Here is a 21646-nt window from a genome sequence, read left to right as displayed (position 1 = left end):
TTTCTTGTCGAAATAAACATAAGCCAGTGAAATACAGTGTTTGATCTTGACATAAATAGGTCAATAAAACACAGAAATCATTTAAAAGAATACCTTCTCATAGTCCAGCTGGATTCCAAGAGCAATGATAAGATATTTATAGGAGATCTGCAACACAAAAAAGATGTTATTTTACACCAGGAATCAAAAAGCAGTAGTCCAAGGGCCAATTCAGCAACATGTTTCCATATTTTAATGTGAATGTCTTGGGGCAGAGGCTGGAGGTTGCAGGGCAGGGCAGGCATGTGGGAATGAACGCTCCAGTTCTCCATTCTGTCCCCCTTTATCCTTATTGCCCTCAACTGCACGCTCCACAAATACCATGTCACCCGGCTGACTTGCCACTGCATGCCTCAAACTCCAATGATTTTACGTAACGGAGAATAACAAAGATGACACAATTATTCATGCAGTTCTCATATTAAGACTTTTTCACATAGAAAGATGGGAGAACAGACTTCAATCTTCAGAATCCAACTTGAAAAGCTATGGCTTTTGGACCAATATCATTGTTGGGAAATGATTCTTACGGGGTCATTGGAAAAGGAGTGGTTACTTGTACCTGATCTTACCTAATACATTGTAAGGAGTGAGAAATCCCTCTCTCTTCAGATGTAAATACTAATGTCTATGATGAAGACAAAAGAACCCTCAAATGTCATACATAAAATATGGGTTTAGCACCAGGAGGGAGACAAGCTGAGGCCAGGTGTAGGCCAGAAGCAAGTGTGTTAAGTACAAGAACTCGCCTAGGAAACTGGAGGGAGAGAATTATTCCAATGAAACCCAGAAGCCCAGCTGAGGGAAACACATGATCACAGCATGGTACCAAGTGGAGAAGCAAATTGAGCAAGTCCCAGGTGAGGAGAAACAGCACTGGATTCCAGCTGTTTCCCTGCAGCCCCGGAAACTGAGCTCCACGTCACCACAGTAGGCCTTCTAGGACTCAGTCACCCTTGCCACGGGCCCCTCCCATAGCCCAATAATGCACCATGCTTTATAGCATTTGTTATAGTATACAGAGGGTAAAGTTTATGTCTTCTTCCTCATACTCCTAGAATCTAGCAGTAACTACATTAAAATGAGGAACTCAGTAATATTTGTTAGATGGATGGAGGGATGACTTCAGTTGACTGTGAAAACTGCAGCTTATCAAAATGGATATATGACACATGTATCATCTGGAATTCTTTGTTCTGTAGGAAGCTGGACCTAATAATGTCTAATTGAACCATGTTGAGTCATCAGGGCATGTAAAGTGAAAGTAAAGGAGTGGTCTACAGGTAACATGGGTGAATGTCAATAAGAAACACTATGCCTTGGTGGTTTTATTAGTACATAACAATGATAATGCCTAAAGACTAGGGACAAACTTTTGTATAAAAGAGAAAGTAGAAAGCCTCAAACCTTTTGAATGAGTTTAAGTTTCCAGGCCAGGTAATTTAAATCCTAAGAAATTGCAAAAACTTGTAGACAAACAAGACTTCTGAGCAGTCACAGAGAGCAATGCAGGCTACTCCAGAAGACAGGAAATGGCAACCATTTTCTTATAAAGTTGGGAATGGAGGGAATCTGACACAAACAACTTAGCAAACAGGCTGTTAATCCTCTTAAGAATTCTAGGCTCACCTACAAATAGATATTTCATACTAACATAACAAAGAGTACCAATACTAGTCTACAGAAAATACATTCTGGCCCATAGTGGCCATCCAATAAATATCTGCCTTTCCTTTTATTTCATGCATTGCTTTAAAAATGACATTTCTTAATAAGTCACTGTGTGATTTATTTTTTTAAGTGCTTTTTTATGTTTTCATTCAATTAACACAGCAACCTGGTAAAGTGGCTATTATTATAACTGTCACTTCACCATGGAACTGAAAAACTTTGATCCTTGGGTGGCAGGGCGAGGAGACTTCCAAACGTGCTGAGAAATTCTGAGTCTCACTGTCTGGTAGCATCAATCCTCCATGCCTTTGTATGCCATAATCCTGGAAGTTACAGGATTCCCTCACTGTTCTAGCAGAGCGCCCCCTGATGTGATTGGGGTGGATATTTTTCAGTAGCCCAGTTCTCTGGGAAGCCAAGTGTGTCAGAAATAAATGGAAAAAATTTAAGGGAAAAAAAAAAAAACAGAAGGATACAAAAGGGGGTGTGGGGAATGACTACTTCAATGGGAAGAGAAAGAGATGCCTACCTTTGTAACATAAAGCAGTATCATTCGTTGAACAAACATTCACATACAAGACACTGTACTAAACAATAGGGTACACAGCAGATGTCAACAAATATTGTAGTTGTGTGTTGATTTGACATCATTCAGTCTTTCCTGTATACTCTACCACATCCCTTGCCATCATGCAGTATTCAACACATATGTACACACACATACACATACACACTGCTGTTTAACCCTAAAGTCATCCAGTCTGAGAATGGTTATTTATTAATATGAACAAATTAATAAAACAAAAATTTCAAATGTCCCCTGGTTACCTCCTTGCCATTGTCTGTTTGGATGCAGTTCTTGTCAGGGTTCAATCCAACCACTTTAGCTTTAATCCATTCCACACCAGATGGAATCACACTTGCTGTGGGACGGTACGATGAGGACATCTGTTTGGCACCAGCACCTACCAGAGTCCAGAGTGGCTGGTAGAAATGTCTCTGAAAAACATTGTATTTGGAGACTCATTTCAATTTGGCCGCAAACAGTACATGAGCTAGAATCTATCGCTCCCTGCTACCCCTAGAGCAAGTTTGCAAGTTCCCAGAGAGCTGGTCCCCCCGTTGATGTCTCCTATTGTGATAAGCTCTAAAAGACAGTTACTCAACAATCACCAAAAGAGCTACAAACTACTTTTAGAGATTATTTCACTATCTACTGCTATATATGTTACCCAAACATACATACATACATTATGGACACCTTTATGTACACAGATATAAAGAAAATTTAGACCCAGCAACATAAATGTATTCCCTCAGAAATATATGACAATGATCCAGAAAACTCCATCAGCTTCCACTGTGTTCCCAGCACTACTCTACAAGGTAGCACAAGCTCAACCCTCTGCCATTTTCTGGAATTCTGCTCCAGATGGTCTACTCTTACTAGTAGTTAGCTGTAGAAGTTCTAGACTCAAGGGTGAAGGTTTAACAGTGTCTTAAGATTTCCTTTCTAAATCAGAGTAGGCCAGGCAATCATGAGCTATTGATTTGGCCCAAATGCCCCAAACTGGCTGGCCAGAACGTCCGAGACCCAGAGAGAGGTGAAGACACCAGGAACGTGCTAATGGGCTTTGCAGCCTCCTTACCACCATTAATGGATGGGATCCAAGAGGAAGGGGGCTGCAGTTAGGCGAGTGCATCAAATCCATCTTCAACACGAATGTAAGCTCAGATTTGGTCTGAGACAATGAACATCAGCTCTAGCAATTGCAAAGCCAGACACAGTAAGGAACATGCCAAAAGCCTGAGCCACTGGAAGTTCCTTAGAAAGACTTCTGTCTGGCTCTTCCTGCCCAGGCAGAATATGGTGTCTCCTGAACTGAATGCAGTGTTCAGAAGGTTCTGTCTCATCACAAAGAGAGGTTCCACTAGGACCTTCCCGTGGATTAGCAACGGTATTATATTCCAGGGAGAAGGACCATCTCAGGCCCTTGTCATTGAAATAGGTCTCTGAGGCCAACCTTGTGGCACAGTGGGTTAAAATACTGCCTGCAACATTGACATCCCATATTGAAGCACAGATTCAAGTCTCAGCAGCTCCTTTTCTGATCCAGCTCCCTGCTAGTGCAGCTGAGAAAGGAGAGGAAGGTGGTCCAAAAGTTTGGTCCCCTGCACCCATGTGGGGGATCCAGATGGGGTCCTAGGTCCTGGCTTCCGATTGGATCAGAGTTAACCACTGAGGATATCTGGGGAGTAAACCATCAATAGAAGACAATCTCCCTCCCTAATTGTATCTTTGAAATAAATATATACATATAACATTCAATTGTATTAAACTTTAGACAGGCAACTAAAGTAGTATCCCTGAACTAAAGAGAAGTCATTTTAAAGGATTTTTTTTATTGGAAAGTCAGATATACAGAGAGAAGGAGAAAGAGAGAAAGATCTTCTACCTGCTGGTTCACTCCTCAAGTGGCCACAACAGCCAGAGCTGAGCCGATCTGAAGTCAGGAGCCAGGAGCTTCTTCTGAGACTCCTACGTTGGTTCAGGGTCCCAAGGCTTTGGATCATCCTCAACTGCTTTTCTAGGCCACTAGCAGGAGCTGGATGGGAAGTGGAGCAGCTGGGGCATGAACCAGTGCCCATATGGAATCCCAGCATATGCGACACAAGGACTTAGCCACAAGGTTACTGTGCCAAGCCCAGAGAAGTCACTTTAAAAGGAAAGTAATCTTGGGACCAGCTCTATGGTGGGTCTATGGTAGGCTAAGCCACCACCTGCAGCATTGGCATCCCTGTGTGTGCTGGTTGAGCACCAGCTGCTGCACTTCAACTCCAGCTCCCTGCTTATGCCCTGGGAAAGCACAGAGAATAGGTCAGGCCCTTGGGCCCCTGTACACCCATGGAAGACACCAAAGAAACTCCTGGATGCTGGTTTTGGATTGGCTCAACTCTGTTACAGCCATATGGGGAATGAACCAGTGAATGAAGATTTCTCTTTCTCTTTCTGCAACTCTGACTTTCAAATAAAAATAATAAAACCTTAAAAGAGAAAATAAAAAGTAAAATGACCAGGGTCAGTGCTGGTTGAGCCCCCTGCCTCTAGTGTTGGTATCCTACATGGGACCTGGTTGAAGTTCTGGATGCTTCATTTGCAGTTGGGCTGTCTCCTTGTGCCATGATAAAGTGGCAGACGGAGGATGGCCCAGGTGCTTGAGTCCCAGCCACTTATGTGGGAGACCTAGCCCAGGCCATTTAGGTGGTGATGAAAATCTCAATCTTTCTCTCTCTCCTTGTAATTCTGTCTTTCAAATAAATTAATAGGATCTCTAAAAATAATAATAAAATAAAAAGGGAAGTGAAGGACCGTGCCCCTGGACTCCTCTCAGATCCCAGTCATACCGCCATGGGTAGCCTCATTGCCCTCCGCCCCACTCCCCTGCGCCCAAGGAGATATCTGGAAAACGAGTGTGTCTTTCTCATCCTACCCTTCATCCAAACAGACACCAGATCCATTTTGCTTTACTCCCAAAGATATAGTTCTTTGGTGCCTACATCACTCTTGTGGGAATATTGAACAAATCTCCCAAAATGTTAAATTTTTTCTCCAAAGTTTTTGCTAAGTCCTAAACTGTTTTTCATGAAATAGTTTACAGATACATTATGAACACAGATACAGACAACTTACTCTTCTCTCATGTTATCAATCACAGTTTTCCCCTTGTAGTCTGATAATCCCCTCACATTTAGGCTTCTCAAACCTACTGGCTGCTTTCCGGAGGCCTCCCTGCCCCGCAAGCTCATCATTCCTTCTCTAAACTGGAACAGAGTGGGGAAATTGCAACAGCCATTACTTTTCCTCTGGACAGAAGGTTGGGGATGGAAGGTGTGTTTGAAGTTCAATATGTCTGCCAAAAGGTACAGTGAAATTCTGACCCTGGCCACCTTGCTGATGTAACTGAGTTAAGGTGAGGTCATAGTCCAACAGTGTTCTGTAATCTAATGGCCAGTGTTCTAGCAAGAAAGCCATGGACACAGAAACAGAGAGAACACTTAGTGAGGATGGAGGCAGAGAATGGAGTAAAGGAATTGTAAGCCAAGGATCGCTGGTGACCACCAGAAGCCAGGAAAGGGGTTTAGGACAAAGTCCCCAGCCCATTTCCCCTCCTTGACCTCACAACGACCATGGCCCTGCCAGTAGTTGGGCAAGTGGCTTGTAGCCCCTAGATCTGTGAGAATATCTGTCTGCTGTTTGAAGTCATCCAGTTTGCAATCACCCCGCAAAAAAAAAAAAAAAAAACCCACAGCAGACAACACCAAAATCCAAAAGACCTGTTCTCCCTGACCAACAATCACAACCACCCCAACCCCTGGGACACAGGCACCCCTGGACTCCAGAGGGGACTTACCTCACTAGGCTCGACAATGGCCACGTTCTCCGCACCCACTCTCCTTTTCATGCGGGCAGCCATGGTGATCCCTCCGCTGCCCCCACCCAGCACCAGCACCTCATAGTAGCTCTTGGCAGCTGCACAGCTGGTCCCCTTGTGCAGCTGACGTGAGCCAACCTGCTGCGGGCCGAGTCTGAGGAGGCAGGAAAAGAGCCGTGCGTGGGGCCCAGACACCGCCGAGACGAGTGACGTCATCTTCAGGCTGGATCCGGCTGGAAGGGAACATGCAAGGGCTTGAATGCCACAGCAGAGACCACCAGGAGATCAAAGCATTTTCTTTCCAAAAGTTGGGGTCGCTGGCATCTGGCCAGCTCAAGCTTCCACCCACCACCACCACCTCTCAACACCACCTCTGTGCCTGGCTTAGGGCCTCAAGATCCTCTGAGAAGACTAGATTCCCAGCCTGCAATTAGCCAAGCTTCTGTATCTCCCCTTCCTGCTCCTTTCAGGGCATCTCAGATTTTGTTTGGAACAGGAGTCCCTGTCCTTTAAGTCTTTCCTCTGTTTGCACCTGTCCTCACCCAGGTCTGAAACGAGGGGACCATCTAGTCATACCCAGCTATCACCCAGACTCCTCTCCGGCACGCTCTTCCACTCTTTCTTCAGTTTTCGGTGTATTAAACTGTATATCCACTATCAGAGGATGCCATCTAGGGCACCTGAGACTTGGTTTCCAGCCAGAAACCCAGAGTTCCAACTGTGCTCATTGGGACCTCAGTCTCCGCTCAGAGACTGTCTGGTTTCATCTTCCCAGGGACAGACGATAGAAGCAAATCACTGGCGACAGACAAGTGAGCAAAGACCCTCCACGCCTCAAGCAATTTCAACCGTGTGATTCTTAAAAAACCATAAAAGGATTTCTGCCTGGTATCATAAAGCTGTATTCCATGGAAAGAACTTGCACATGCTGCAGCTGAGCCATTTATCATGTGTACTTCAGTCAACAATTTCTCCTTAATACTCCCCCTGAGATGTACCTGAGCTTTAGGAAAATGTGATGCTACCCTGAGCAGATAGAGCTCCAGCACACCTAGGTTACCCACCTAGGATATCCACCTGGAAGGCCCACACTCAAGATCTCTGCTTGAGCGTTACATTGCCTCAAGTGTTATCACCATCTTCACTCCTCTGGGTTCAGCACTTGCCCCTCCAAGAACTGGCATTTAAAAAATGGACTAACTAAAAAACAGAGACTAACAACTCCAGCTATTATGGTCACTAACTCCTTCTTTAATCTTAATCTGACTCTCCGGCTTTTTTCTAAAGATTTATTTATTTACTTTAAAGCAAGAATTAGAGAAAGAGAGAGAGAGAGAAACTCGTATGCTAATGCTGTCACTCCCCAAATGGGACACAATGGGCCAGGCCGAAGCTTGAATCCAGGAGCTCCGTCTGGGTCTCCCAAATGAGTATAGGGCTCCCAAGTACTTGGATCATCTTCTACTGCTTTCCCAGGTGCATTAAACACGGAGCTTGTTTGGAAGTGGCGCATCCAGGACTGGAACCAGCACTCATATAGAATGCCAGCATTGTGGACTGGAGGCTTAACCCACGGAACCACAATGCCATTCTCTGTCACTAGCTGTAATGAAGACTTTATCATAATATGCCCCCTCATGCCACACCCAACTGGAGAAAAGAAAAGCTTCATCAGGGGATTAGAGAAAGCTGAGAGAGGAAAGAGGACCAAGAAAGGGAGAGGTCCTAGAGAAGGGGAAATTGATGGGACTGGCAAGGAGTAGGCAGGAGCTGTCCTTCTAACGAAGTCTGACTCTATTCCGGAGTTTGGGCATCTCAGTATTTCAGATCTCCGAAGCAACCCAGAACTGGAGAGGGAAAATGTGGAAGCCCAAAAAGAATGGAGCCAGCTCACACGTGTTCAAAACAGTGCCACATGTACAGTTTTTTCAGCCTGCACTTCCATTTTGAGGAATCTAGTCCAAGAAAATAACCTTTAATACTGAAGATGAAAACTATTACAGAGATATTTCTCACATACGTGTTTTAGGGCCAGTCCTCAGTTAACTGGGTTGTGGATTACACCTAACTACTTTCTAGGAACACAATAAAGAACTACAGGTTCCACACTGCCCAGGGAAGGTCCAAGTTGCAGACTGTTTTGGCTAAGGTAAATCTATGATCACATTAATAGAATATGGGAGGAGGGGATGAGTCGTGGAGTAAGGTCAGAATGTCAAAGCACTGGGAAAGCTTAAATCACTGACTCATGAAATTTCATTTACAAATGAATATAAATTGGGCCCAACACAGTAGCCTAGTAGCTAAAGTCCTAGCCTTGCACGTGCCAGGATCCCATATGGACACCAGTTTGTATCCCAGCTGCTCCACTTCCCTTTCAGCTCCCTGTCTGCGACCTGGGAAAATAGCCAAAGACAGGCCAAAGCCTTGGGGCCCTGCACCTGCATGGGAGACCTGGAAGAAGCTCCTGGCTCCTGGCTTCGGATCATTTTAGCTCTGGACATGGGGGCCACTTGAGGAGTAAACCAGTGGATGGAAGATCTTTGTCTCTCTCTCTCTCTGTAAATCTAACTTTCCAATTAAAAATAATCTTTTTAAAAAAATTATATAGGACCTGGCGTGGTAGCCTAGTGGCTAAAAGTCCTCGCCTTGCATGCACTGGGAATCCCATATGGGTGCCAGTTCCAATCCCAGTAGCCCCAATTCCCATCCAGCTCCCTGCTTATGGTCTGGGAAAGCTTTGGGACCCTGCATCCCTGTGGGAGACTGGGAAGAGGCTCTTGGCTTCAAATTGGCTCAGCTCCAGCCTTTGCGACCACTTAGGCAGTGAATCATCAGTCGGAAGTTCTTCCTCTCTGTATATCTGACTGCAATAAAAATAAATAAATATTTTTAAAAACAAGATATAAACTGCTATAACCAGCATTCAAATAAAAAATAAAGTATCCTCACAACTGTGAATGAGAAAATGCAATTAGAAAAAAGAAAAATATCTTCCTCTCTGTCTCTCCTCTCTGTATATCTGCCTTTCCAATAAAAAAAATAATAATAATAATTAAAAAAAGAAAAAGAACCAAAATCCTCACCACTGGATAAGTGGCTTTCTTTGGGCAATGGGTAGTTTTGACTTTTGATTTTCTATGTTTCATGCTCATTTCTACTACATATGATAGTACTTCAAACAGTTAATGGAAAACTGAATTCAAAGTATGAGTTTGGAGTTTTAAAAGTGTTCCATAATATTTGAAAAATGCATATTACTAAAAAAAACCATACATGGGATTTTATTTTTATGACAATCTATGCTTCCAATTCTATTTTTCATGAACTTTTTAAATTACCCTTATACATATACTAATGTTAGTAAAATCGACATTTCAGTGATCATAAACACCACTTACTAAGTCTTTTAGATAAACATATAACTTGCAAGTTGACTACTATTATATTCATTTTAGAGATGAAAGAGGCAGAGGGGAGTGAAGTGACTGCCGAGACACAGAACCCATAAATGATGTAAACTCAGGCATTTTGGTGTCAGAGCCTAGACTTTTATTTATCAAGAATTATTTATTTACCTGAAGAGGGGGAGGAGAGAGAGACAGACCTCCAGCTGCTTTACTCCCCATATGGCCTCAACTACAGGGGCTGAGCCAAGTGGATGCCACTCACAGCCGGAAGCCAGGAACCCCATCTGGGTGAGTGGACGGAGCCCCAGTGCTTGGCACATCATCCGCTGCTTTCCCGGGAGCATTAGTGAGCAGCCAGGACCTGAGCAGGGCTCAGATAGGAATCTGGCATGGCAGGCCACAGCCCCAGAGCCTTTTCAGTCATTGTGATTTTTAGAACAACTAGGTATCAATCACAGAACAATGTTTTGGTGATATTGCTAGACGGGGAGGAAAGTAGATGTTTTGCCAAAATGTCCCAGAAAAGGGAAACCAATTTTCATGAAACTGGATCCTGCACATTAGCAATGGTTTTGTCATAAACATTGCTTTCCCCTCGGTCCCCATGTTTGGGGATGTGCTTTTGCCAAGTTTCCTTTAATGAATGCTACAACCTGTATTTTTCAAATTACTCTTTCTCGGACCCAGTGCGGTAGCCTAGCAGCTAAAGTCCTCATTTTGAGCACACTGGGATCCCATATGTGTGCCGGTTCTAATCTTGGCAGCTCCACTTCCCATCCAGCTCCCTGCTTGTGGCCTGGGACAGCAGTCAAGGATGGTTCAGGGCCTTGGGACTCTGCACCCGCGTGGGAGACCCGGAAAAGGCTCCTGGCTCCTGGTTTTGGGTTGCCACAGCTCCAGCCATTGTGGCTGCTTGGGGAGAGAACCATCGAACGGAAGCTCTGTCGTTCCTCCTCTATGTATATCTGATTTTCGAATAAAAGAAATCTTTTAAAAAATTACTCTTTCTTGTTTGGACTGAAGACTGGAGGGGCTCATCAAGCAGAACGCTACTTTTTGGTAGCGAGGGAAAGGCCACATTCCATCTTACTTTCAGAACACAGCAAAACTCATTTCTCAGAAAATAGAAAACCATTTTCGCAAAGTCCTAACAATACATCTTAGCCCCATGAGAGAAGTAAAGAGAAAAAGAAAACCCAGGAGGCGTGGCCATCTACAATTACTTGACCTCTTAGCTCCCTGCAAGCCAACAACCCATGATTTTTCTCTTGAAAATTGACACAAATATTTCCCTCACCCAGCCAAGGAGTCTCTGGTTATTTCTGCAGTCCGACGAAACACAAAAGAATGTGCTAGAGGAAATGTCCCAAGTTTCAAAACACCCAAACATCTCACATAACTCTCTCATTACATCATCTTAACTTCACAATCAGAAAACCCAGAACCATCAGCTCAAGTGAAGGTCAGGCAGGAAACAACACCAAACACTCAAAAACAATCCAAGGCGTAAGGGCCAGCTGGGTGGGTCGGGGCGGCCGAGGCTGAGCAGCCGCACAGGGAGAAGGCGACTCCCTCCCCGGCCAGCCCTGATTCACCAAGGTCAGACAGAGCCTATAACGCTCTAGCACCATTGAAGGCACACTCCTTCATCCCTCAACCCCCACACCTTTAGAGCCCCTCACGGCGACTGGCGCGACTTCCCTGGTCAGCTGTCTATACCACACCAGTGAACCTCACCTGGGAGCAATAAAGCTTGTTTTAAGTTGAACTCTATTCTGTGTGGATTTCTGCTTCTGAACATGAACTCGAGCCTTGCACACAGCAATGACATAATTACAATTCCTTACTACCTCGCTTCAGAACTTTGATGTCATAAAAATATAGCAGGACTTCCTAAGCCAGCAGCCAGGAACCTCTTCCGGGTCTCCCACACGGGTACAGGGTCCCAAAGCTTTGGGCCGTCCTCAACTGCTTTCCAAGGCCACAAGCAGGGAGCTGGGTGGAAAGTGGAGCTGCTGGGATTAGAATTGGCGCCCATATGGGATCCTGGCGCGTTCAAGGCGAGGACTTTAGTTAGCCGCTAGGCCACGCCGCCGGGCCCTAGCAGGGCTTCCTAGTCCTGAGCTCTGATCTCCTGAAGCCTGCTCTCCTGCGCAGAGGCATCTTGCTATTCATATCCAGTCCTTGAGCTTCTACTGTGGAGGTGACTAAGATGGAATCTCAAATGGCTTCTGCATGGTCCTGGTCACCAGAAACACCAAACACATAATGGTAAGCAGAGGGTTGGAAATGTCAGCCCCAGCCCTGACCCTCCCTGCAGGAGGAAGGAGACGGAAGGCATGAAACCTCTGCACCACTCACCACATTCCTGGATTGCACCCTTTACAGAAAACAGGAAACATCAGTGGCTTCCTGCGTTCTGTGAGAAATTTCAGCTCATTAACAAATCTGATGGGAAGGATCATGTGAAGCTCCAAATTGGTAACTCGCCAGACACAAATGTCTGAAATGGAGGCAGTCTCATGGAACTTTGCTTTTAACCTACGGGTTCTTGTGCTCATTCTAGAATTTAATGTCACAAGTGGACTGAATTGTAGGGTACCCAATCGTTATCAGAGGTTCACAGAGGGGGGAAAACCCATAACTTTAGTATTAGAAGTGATGTCACGGAGCATGATTTGTTCTATCAGGATCCCTCGGCTCCCATATTGGCGTATCTGGGTTCGGTGTCTGGCTCCTGGCCCTGACTCTAGCCTTCTCTAACAGATCGAGGGAGGCAGCAGTGACAGCCCAACTCTCAGGAAGACCTGGAATTGATTTCCCAGCTCCTGGTCTTGGTCCTTTCCCAACCCCCACTATTGTGGGCATCTCGAGAGTGAACCTAGGGGACAGGAGTTCTAAAAGGAACAAATGAAGGAATGAAATAAGAGGGAATCAAGAAAGAGAAAGAAGAAAGGAAGAAAGTAAAGAGAAAAAGAAAACAATGGTGTCAGAATCATCATTTGGGGGCCCAGCACGATAGCGTAGTGGTTCAAGTCCTCGCCTTGAACGCACCAGGATTCCAAATGGGTGCCAGTTCTAATCCCGGCAGCCCTGCTTCCCATCCAGCTCCCTGCTTGTGGCCTGGGAAAGCAGTCAAAGATGGCCCAAAAGCCTTGGGACCCTGCACCCGCGTGGGAGACCAGGAAGAGGCTCCTGACTTCTGGCTTCTGATTGGCTCAGCTCCAGCCGTTGCAGCCACTTGGGGAGTGAATCATCGGACAGATCTTCCTCTCTGTCTCTCCTCCTCTCTGTATATCTGCCTTTCCAATAAAAATAAAATAAGTCTTAAAAAAAAAAGAAAGAAATCATCACTTAGGTACCAACAGGAATTCCTGACAGTGACTTAAACTTAAGCCATACCTACAGCAACAAGAAAGAAAACTGAAGGAAGAAACTGCCACACAATCCTTAACAGAAGTGAATAAAAAAAGAGAAGCATGAAAATGCAACAGCAGAAAATAGACAATTTCTGCCATCAAAATAACTGCAGATGGTAAGTCTGGTTTCCTAGTTTCCCCAAAAGAGAGCCTGAAATATATATACGTAAGTTTAAGAAGAATTAACTACCAATGACACAATGCAGCCACTTTACCTTTGCATTCCCACGAAGTGAAGCACTCTTTAAAAAAAAGTACCAATGAATAAGACAAATTTGACTTTAACAAGTGTCATGTACTATATATTATCATTAAATAATGTCATGCTTTTACATTAGATAAAAATCAAGTACCTGATCTTAAACCAATGGTTTCCTTCAAAAGCTCAGAATAAATGTCTTGCTAAATCCATAATCTAATTGGGGAAGTGAAATGACAGCTGATTAAAAGATAAAATAGCCGCCATGCCATCTCATTCTTACATCACTGGCTGCTGGGTGAAGTCCAGATCCGGAGAGGTCTTGGGGACTTCACGCCCATCCGTATCCTGCTCTTCCTGAACCAGAGGGCTTCTGTCAAAAACTTCCTAATCTTTGTCACATGACATGCCACTCACTGGGTTGTGAGCAGCCAGGTCACCTGACAGAGCCCAAGCAGAGCTGGTGTATAAGCAGGGATTATTCAGTGCATTCGTAGTGACAGATGCACCAAGTTGGCAAGCCTGTTGCAGTCAATCTTCAGCTACTTTTTTCTCAGCAAACACTGGGCCTTGGTACAGATCACAAGGAGGGATCATTGTGATATCATTGTATCTCAAGCCTATGCCAGGCTAGGCCCTCTGGCACTGACTTTCATAACTGGTAAGGCCAACCTTGAGCAGACCATGTTTGTCAAGCACTTCCAAAACAGGAGAAAACAACGGCCTCTGGTTACCGTTCACCCGGTTCCTGGCAGCAGAGCTCTCAGCCATGGGCTTCCCTGAAGCAAACTTACTCTGAGCACCGTGTTTTAGTGGTATGGATCCCCGGGAGTTCCCATCTCTAAGGCATGATCCAAGCTTGTCTACCTGGCAGGGGTCCCACTCACACATGGTACCCAAATGGAGGGTTTTCTACAAGACTCCCCTCCCACCAGATCTCCCCACATTGGTTTTCCAGGCCTATTTAGGGTTTATTCATCCATTCATTTATTTGTTTGAAAGGTACAGAGACAGACAAGACAGAGCACCCAATTACTAGTTTTTTCCCAGATGCCCACAACAATTAGGGTTGGGCCAGGCTGAAGCCAGGAGTCAGAAACTCAATCCAGGCCTCGCACTCGGGAGCCACCACCACTTTCCCAGGATCTGTGTTAGCAGGAAGCTGGGGTCAGGAGCAACAGCCTTCTATCAAACTTGACCAACGTCAGTAGGGAACACTGACATCTTAACTGGGGCTCCAAGCACTGGGCCAAATCCCTGCCCACAGCCTTATTTAGTTAAACCAGCTTAAAGCTATTATCATCAGGTCTTTGCATCTATCAATCACACTGTTCACTAAAACAGGATTTGCTAGGGGAAAAAATAGTTTAAAAATAGTTTTAAAATTATAATAGTTAAAATTTAATGTTACTAGTCACGTTTATGCTATCTCAAATATTCCTCCAAACGGCTCTATAACTGTTATTCCCAATTCACAGACGAGAAAATTGAGGCTTAGACTAGGAGTAGAGAACTTGTCTACAGGCATATCTCCAACCGAATGCAGGATTTAATTCACAATATCTCACCCTTCCATAAGAAAAATGTCCACTGGCTGCAATTCGTTTTCATTCAAATTTAAAGTAGCTTGGATGGATCCCAGAGCATATGCAGTGTCAAAAATCTAGCTTATTAGTTAAAATGAAAAGAGAAAAACCTGAGTCTCCTAATCAAAGTATAATTGACAGTAATGATTTATTTTTAAGAGCCCCTGGCTTTTAGAAATACACACCTCACAACAAAATTATTTCCACCAATGAGGCAAGACAAGACTCTGACAGCTCAATGATTTACAATTCGGAAATCTTTCAGAAGTTACAGGTTGGTATAAGTACAGATGAAGCAAGATGGGCCATGACTTGATAGTAATTTGAAACTTGCTAATAGCTAGACAAGATGACTTCAAAAGGTTTCTGGCAAACGGAATTAGAAGATGAACTTACTTGGGTACAGAAAACATTTTGAACTCTATGCATAATTTTTTGCACAACATGGCATTTTCCATGAACTTTTCAAAGACCTCATAGTAGGGGCCTGGCGCAGTAGCCTAGTGACTAAAGTCTCATCTTGCACACCCAAGATCCCATATGGGTACTTGTTCTAATCCCAGCTGTTCCACTTCCCATACAGCTCCCAGCTTGAGGCCTGGGAAAGCAGTCGAGGACGGCCCAAAGCCTTGGACTCTGTATCTGTGTGGGAGACCTGGAGGAGGTGCCTGGCTCCTAGCTCCTGGCTCCTGGCTCCTGGCTCCTGGCTTTGGATCGGCTCAACTCAGGTCATTACAGCCACTTGGGCAGTGAACCAGCATATGGAAGATCTTTCGCTGTCTCTCCTTCTCTCTGTATATCTACCTTTCCAATAAAAATAAATCTTAAGAAAAAAAAAAAAACGTAGTAGATAGGCATTCTTTGTGGTAGTCCATTTTCTGTATATTTGAAATTTATACACTAAAAAGCCAAACTAAGAAAAAAAAAAAAAAGCAAAGCACTGTTTGGGTGTGGACATTAGCTTTGCTCTTTAGTCACAGTAACTTTAAAGTCTACGCCTATTTCAAGCAACTGCAAGATAACAGTGACACAAGTTAGCCAGACAACTTCATACTTTGCTGCCAGATAAGCAGGTGTTTATCATTCTCAAGGCCCACACCTGAGCCCACCCTGGAGGCGCTCACTCCACTTACCAAGTGAGGAGACTGAGGCTCAGAGGGGAACTGCCCTTCCAAGAGCCAACAAAGAGTGAGCACACAGCAAGGAGAAAATGAGCCCTTCCTGAGAAAGTAATGCTTTCTGAGTGCCCTCTGCAGCAGCCATGCAGCAGCCACGCAGGCAGAAGCATCAGCCAGCAGCTCCAGCCTGGGGCATCCTCAGCCTGGACCTTCTCCTAGCTCCGGTCTCAGCACATGCTTGTTGCTGAGCCAAGCAGAGCAGGGTTCTGAACTCCCACAACCCAATATACCTTCTCCCCAGAGGGGGAGATCCCCAGGTAGAACACTGAAACCTATACAGAAGTACAAAGATAGAAATCGATATCTAATGTTTCAGAACAACAGAAAAAAAAAAGCCTGAACCCCTTGATTCAGACACCTTCCTCCAGATCTTTTAGGCAATCTGTTAGAAATGCATGCTTGGAAATTCTGCCTGGGGGTAAAACGTGGCTATTCTTTCTCTCCTAGAACATCGTCACAACTCCCCCTTTAAAAACAAAACAAAACCTGTTCGTCGGGGCCTGTGCGAGACAGGGACTATGAAATACAAGCATCATTTGCTTCCACTTAAACCCACCTCTAGTGCCTGTAAGCACTCCTCTAAAGCTCTCTCTCTCCCTACCTTATTAGGATTCACTGAATCAGCCAATCCCCTCCCAGAATATCACAGGGCTCTTTGAACAATCCCAAACTAGGTCATGGTCCCTATTCTAAAACTGATTCCTGTGTGCCAAGCATTGTGTCCGTGCCAGGTATTGTATCAGTGCCAGGCACCATGTTGGATGTCAGAGGCTGGCATTATTCCCATTTATATCTGCAAACAGTGAAGCGGAAGGAACGGGTTAGCACTTCAAGGCTCCATAGCTAGTAACAAAGTCAAGACTCGATTGCAAGAGATGGGAAGGCAAGGAGGAGAGAACAAAAGCAAGCAGCAGGCTTTTCCCCATTGGCTTGAGTATGCTTCTGGGAATTGGCTCACGTGGTCATGCAAATCCCAAGTCTGCAGCTGGCAAGCTGGAGACCCCAGAGAGTGAGAATATAGTTGCAGTCCGAAGTCCAAAGGCTCAGTGGAGTCTCTAGGCAGGAGAAACCGAGGTTCCAGCTCCAGGCTCTTTGGCGAGAAGGATTCTTATTCATGGAAAGGTCAGCCTTTTTGTTCTAGTTAAGCCTACAATTTGATTGGATGAGACTCACCCTTGTTAGGGAGGGCAATCCACTCAATTCTGATTAAAACACTAATCCCGCCCAGAAACACCCTCACAGACACACCCAAAAAGACTTGTGGCCCAGTCACGCTGACATATAAAATCAACCACCACACCCTCGGACTTAAAACTATAAAAGGGCAGATATAAATCTGGACAACTCTGAGAAAGGAAGTTGTTACCGCCACTGGTTTAGCATGATTGTGGATGTCAAGGAAATGTCATGTCAGCAATGCCATGTCAGCTTAACACGGTCTCAGTGTGCGTGCACACAAGCAACACATGTAGTTAATGCTCATGGCATGTGCCAAGGGCATGTGGCAGATGCTTCCCGAAACTAGGAAGCCCACTTCCTTCTTCCCCACCCTTTGAGCCCTACTGCATCAATCATGTTTCTGTACTTTATACCATTTGATGTTCTTACAGCCTTGCCTAGACACCCTGCCCCTGCCAGCATTAGCTAACTCCTAGAGGTAACAAATTACTTGTTGTGAGTATACCTTTGCTATGCAAACCAGCCAATCCAGAGCCCATATCCTAAGCCAGTCTCTGTCCGGCTTTTACACTCCAGGAGGCCTCCCAGGGCCAAGCAGCACAAAAGAACAGGCAGCCTCTCCCTGCACCCTACAGCACACTACAATTAACCACGCTAGCCCACCCCAAACCCACTTAGGCCTTTCCCAGCCTCACAAAAGCCACAAGATCAACTTCAGCATATGTTTCCCTCTTACTTTTTCCCAGGTACTTCCTCTTAGAGATCCACATGATGTATTATTTCCCCTGTGTCTAGGCACTATGAATAAAAATTTCTTCCTTCAGGAGAATCATTTCCTGGTCTGTAACTAAAACAAGTCTCAGATGCATTTGATACACACGTACAATTAATCGCAAGCACAAACTATTCAGTCAGATGAAAGAGTTTATGTGTTTTAACAAATTTCTGCTCTGCTCCTTTTCTTTACATACCCACTGAACTGCCAAACAGCATTTTAAAAAGCAATTTAATTATATTCCTGAAGAATGCTGTAAATATGTGGGTGACTGGGCCAAATTTGTACAGCACAGATACTGTTGAATTTTCTTAATGCATTAATTATTCTGCAAGAACATAGTCCCTGGCTCTCTTTTTTTCTCATCAGTCTGTCATCCACTATATTAAAACTCAAGAAAACCTCACTGCCAAGCAAAGTCTTTCCATTCCTTTGTCCATTTACCCTTAAAGAGAAGAGCTGGGGCCGGCATTGTGGCATATCAGGTAAAATCACCACCTGCAACACTGGCATCCTGTATTGGTGCCAAATCAAGTCCTGGCTACTCAACTTCAGATCCACCTCTGTGCTCATGTGCCTGGACAATCAGAAGAAGATGGCTCAAGTCCTAGATGACACTCAGAAAAACCTCCTAGCTACTGACTTTGGCCTGACCCAGCCCCAGTCACTGTGGTCATCTGAAGAATGAATCAGTGAATGAAAGTTCTCTCTCTCTCTCTCTCTCTCTCTCTCTCTCTCTCCCTCATGCCTCGCCACCATTCATTTCAATTCAATTTTTTTTTTAAGATTTATTTTATTCTTATTACAAAGTCAGATATACAGAGAGGAGGAGAGACAGAGAGGAAGATCTTGTATCCGATGATTCACTCCCCAGGTGAGAACAACGGCCGATGCTATGCCGATCTGAAGCCAGGATCCAGGAACTTCTTCAGGGTATCCCACAGGTACAGGGTCCCCCACACGGGTGCAGGGTCCCAAGGCTTTGGGCCATCCTCCACTGCTTTCCCAGGCCACAAGCAAGGAGCTGGATGGGAGGTGGGGCTGCCGGGATTAGAACCGGCGCCCATATGGGATCCCAGAGCGTGTTCAAGGTGAGGACTTTGGCCGCTAGGCCACGCCGCCAGGCCCTCAATTCAATTTTTTAAAGATTTATTTATTTTTGTTGGAAGTAAGATTTACAGAGAGAAGGACAGAAAGATCTTCCATCTGCTGATTCACTCCCCATGTGGCCACAACAGCTGGAGCTGGGCCAATCCCAAGCCAGGAGCTTCTTCTGGGTACCCCACAGACAAACTTTGGGCTATCCTCTGCTGCTTTCCTAGGGCCCAAGCAGTGAGCTGGAAGGGAAGTAAACAGCTAAGACATGAATCAGTGCCCATATGGGATCCTGGTGCTTGCAAGGGGAGGATTTGGCCATTGAGCCATAGCGCTGGGCCCAATCAAATCATTTCTGAAGCAAGAAACCATTAGAGGAAAACTTAAGTAGATAGTTACACTATTTTTGTTTTTAGTTACACCATTTGTAAAATAACTTTCTTACCATATCATCAAATGTATAAATCAGAAAGATCAATTATTTTAAAACCTACGTTTTATTTAAACTATTCTACTAACAAGCCTTCATTTCCTCTCATCCCGTACATGGAACCCACACCTTCTTCTACCACATTCAGTCCTAGAGAGTCTGACCACATCACCAGGTCTCCCCTGTCCTCCCCTGGCTTCCAGTTGGATGCAGCTACTGGAAGTAACTATTAACAGGAGTTCAGCAGGAGTGAAAAGTGCAGTGTAGCACTCCCTCCCCACTTCTGCCCTGCTTTGGGCATGTTTTGAATTGGACTATGGTTGAAGCTGGAAGGATGCTGAGCAGTATTTTTTTAAAAGAGAGTTTAGGTTGTCTTAAACACAGTGAAAAACATGAATTCTGATGACTAGATAGAAAAGATTCAGAAAGTCAGGAGCACAATACAGAAAATAAATCACTTAAGTCATCAGGAACAGACCTTTAGAAACTTGAATGCTAATGCTGGTGAGGGCTCAGAATGAAATAAGCAGCATGGTGTTGGACACTGGAGAATAAGATTCTTGCTATGTAGGGCCAGAAAGTTTAACAGAATAGCAGTTATGTGGAAAATACAATTTATAAAACATGAAATTGAACATTTAGTTGAGGAACTTTTCCAGCCAAAATGCTATATGTGTAACCTGATTTCTCCCTGCTGTTTTCAGTAACATTCAAAGAAAAGAAATAGAAGAAACAAATTGTTAGATAAAAATAAAGTGGAATCACTCAGCAGCAAACATCTTGTACATTTCTTGAAAAGGGAAGGATGCCTGAGCCAGTCCAATGGAATAAGTTAAACCCAATAAATACCATCAACCCACAAGGGTGTCAGTTCGAGTCTGAGTCACTCCATTTCTAATCCAACTCCCTACTAATAGGCCTGAGATTTGGGGCCCCTGAACCCACATGGAAGACCCAGAAGAAGCTCCAGGCTCCTGGCTTCAGACCAACCCAGTTCTGGAAGTTGTAGCCATTTGAGGAATCAACCAGCATTTGGAAGATCTCCCTCTCTCTCTCTGACTGACTTTGAAATAAACAAAATGAATCTTTAAATCATTTATGTTTATTGAATGCATGGGGAAACAAATGCAAAGACAAAATCCTCACATCTCCACATTCCAACCTAACCTGCAAAAACATATACACACATTGAACTACCCTTATCTCCAGTAATAGAAGAAAAGTGCAAGGTAATCAATACATAAAAAAACACCTCTGGAGTTTTGCTGAGCAAAGAAGTAATCAGTAAAAGCTGATTGAAACAGGTAGACTCTGAGCAGAAGGTTAAAGACTGGCACCATTTTGATAAATGGAAATTCTATGGGAGTCTATACCAACAGTAAGAGATATGAGGTCAGCATATTAAACCACTGCTTGCAACGCCAACATCCTATGTTGAAGCAATAGTTTTTGAGTCCTGGCTGCTCTGCTTCCAAGCCAGATCCCTTCTAATGAGCCTGGGAAAATAGCAGATGATGACTGAGTACTTGGGTTCCTGCCATACATATGGGAGACGCTGACAGGAGTCCAGGCTCTTGGCTTCGGCTTTGGCCTGGCCCAGCCCCAGTCACCATTGTGGGTATGTGAGGAGAAAAAACCTATGAATGGAAAGGTGTCTTCTCTCTTTCTAACTCTGCTTTACCTTTTTTTAATTTTTTTAATTGGAAACGCAGATCAGGTTCACAGAGAGGGAAAGACAGAGAAAGGTCTGTCTTCTGGTTCACTCTCCAAATGGCTGCAATAACCAGATCTGAGCCAACCAAAAGGGAGGAGCCGAGAGTGTCTTCCAGGTTTCCTACATGGGTGCAGAGTCCCAAGGCCCTGGGTCATCCTCTACTGCTTTCCCAGGTCAAACGGGGAACCAAATGGGAAGTATTGCAGCTGGGACACAAACCAGTGCTCATTTTGGCATCCCGGTGCATGCAAGGTGAGGATTTTAGCCATTGAGGCATTGCACCACACCCTAATTCTGCCTTTCAAATCTCTTTTAAGAAGAAAATGAGTAGGGAATGGCATTTATGAGTCAAATGGTAAAAGCTCTCCACATGTCTCTACATTTCCATGCTTTGAGCCCTAAGAACAAACTTGTGAGGCGTGTAACAACTGGTCTTCCTTGTCCTAATTTCTTGTTGAGTTCATTCAATGGAAAACAGAGGAGACCACAGCATGGGAAGTGAGGTGGAGATATTCATT

The 21646-nt window shown here is 44.6% G+C and overlaps 1 protein-coding gene across 3 annotated transcripts in view; it reads right to left on the bottom strand.

The window, feature by feature from the left end:
* The window catches only part of SQOR (sulfide quinone oxidoreductase), a 50913-nt gene that overhangs the window by 21256 nt on the left and 8011 nt on the right, over positions 1–21646 (bottom strand). For all 3 annotated transcript variants that reach the window (XM_040969789.1, XM_040969787.1, XM_040969788.1), the window contains 3 exons: positions 6123–6376; positions 2539–2709; positions 94–147 (listed from right to left, as the gene is read on the bottom strand). In XM_040969789.1, the coding sequence (XP_040825723.1) occupies positions 94–147; positions 2539–2709; positions 6123–6359 (462 nt within the window). In that variant the 5' untranslated portion in view covers positions 6360–6376. The remainder of the gene's footprint in view (positions 1–93; positions 148–2538; positions 2710–6122; positions 6377–21646) is intronic.

This window comes from Ochotona curzoniae, unplaced genomic scaffold (assembly GCF_017591425.1).
Source record: "Ochotona curzoniae isolate NIBS_2020 unplaced genomic scaffold, NIBS_Ocur_1.0 scaffold_4701, whole genome shotgun sequence".
Classification (NCBI taxonomy): Eukaryota; Metazoa; Chordata; class Mammalia; order Lagomorpha; family Ochotonidae; genus Ochotona; species Ochotona curzoniae.
Note: the sequence above shows the minus strand (reverse complement) of the source record. Positions and strands in the feature narration are given on the sequence as shown.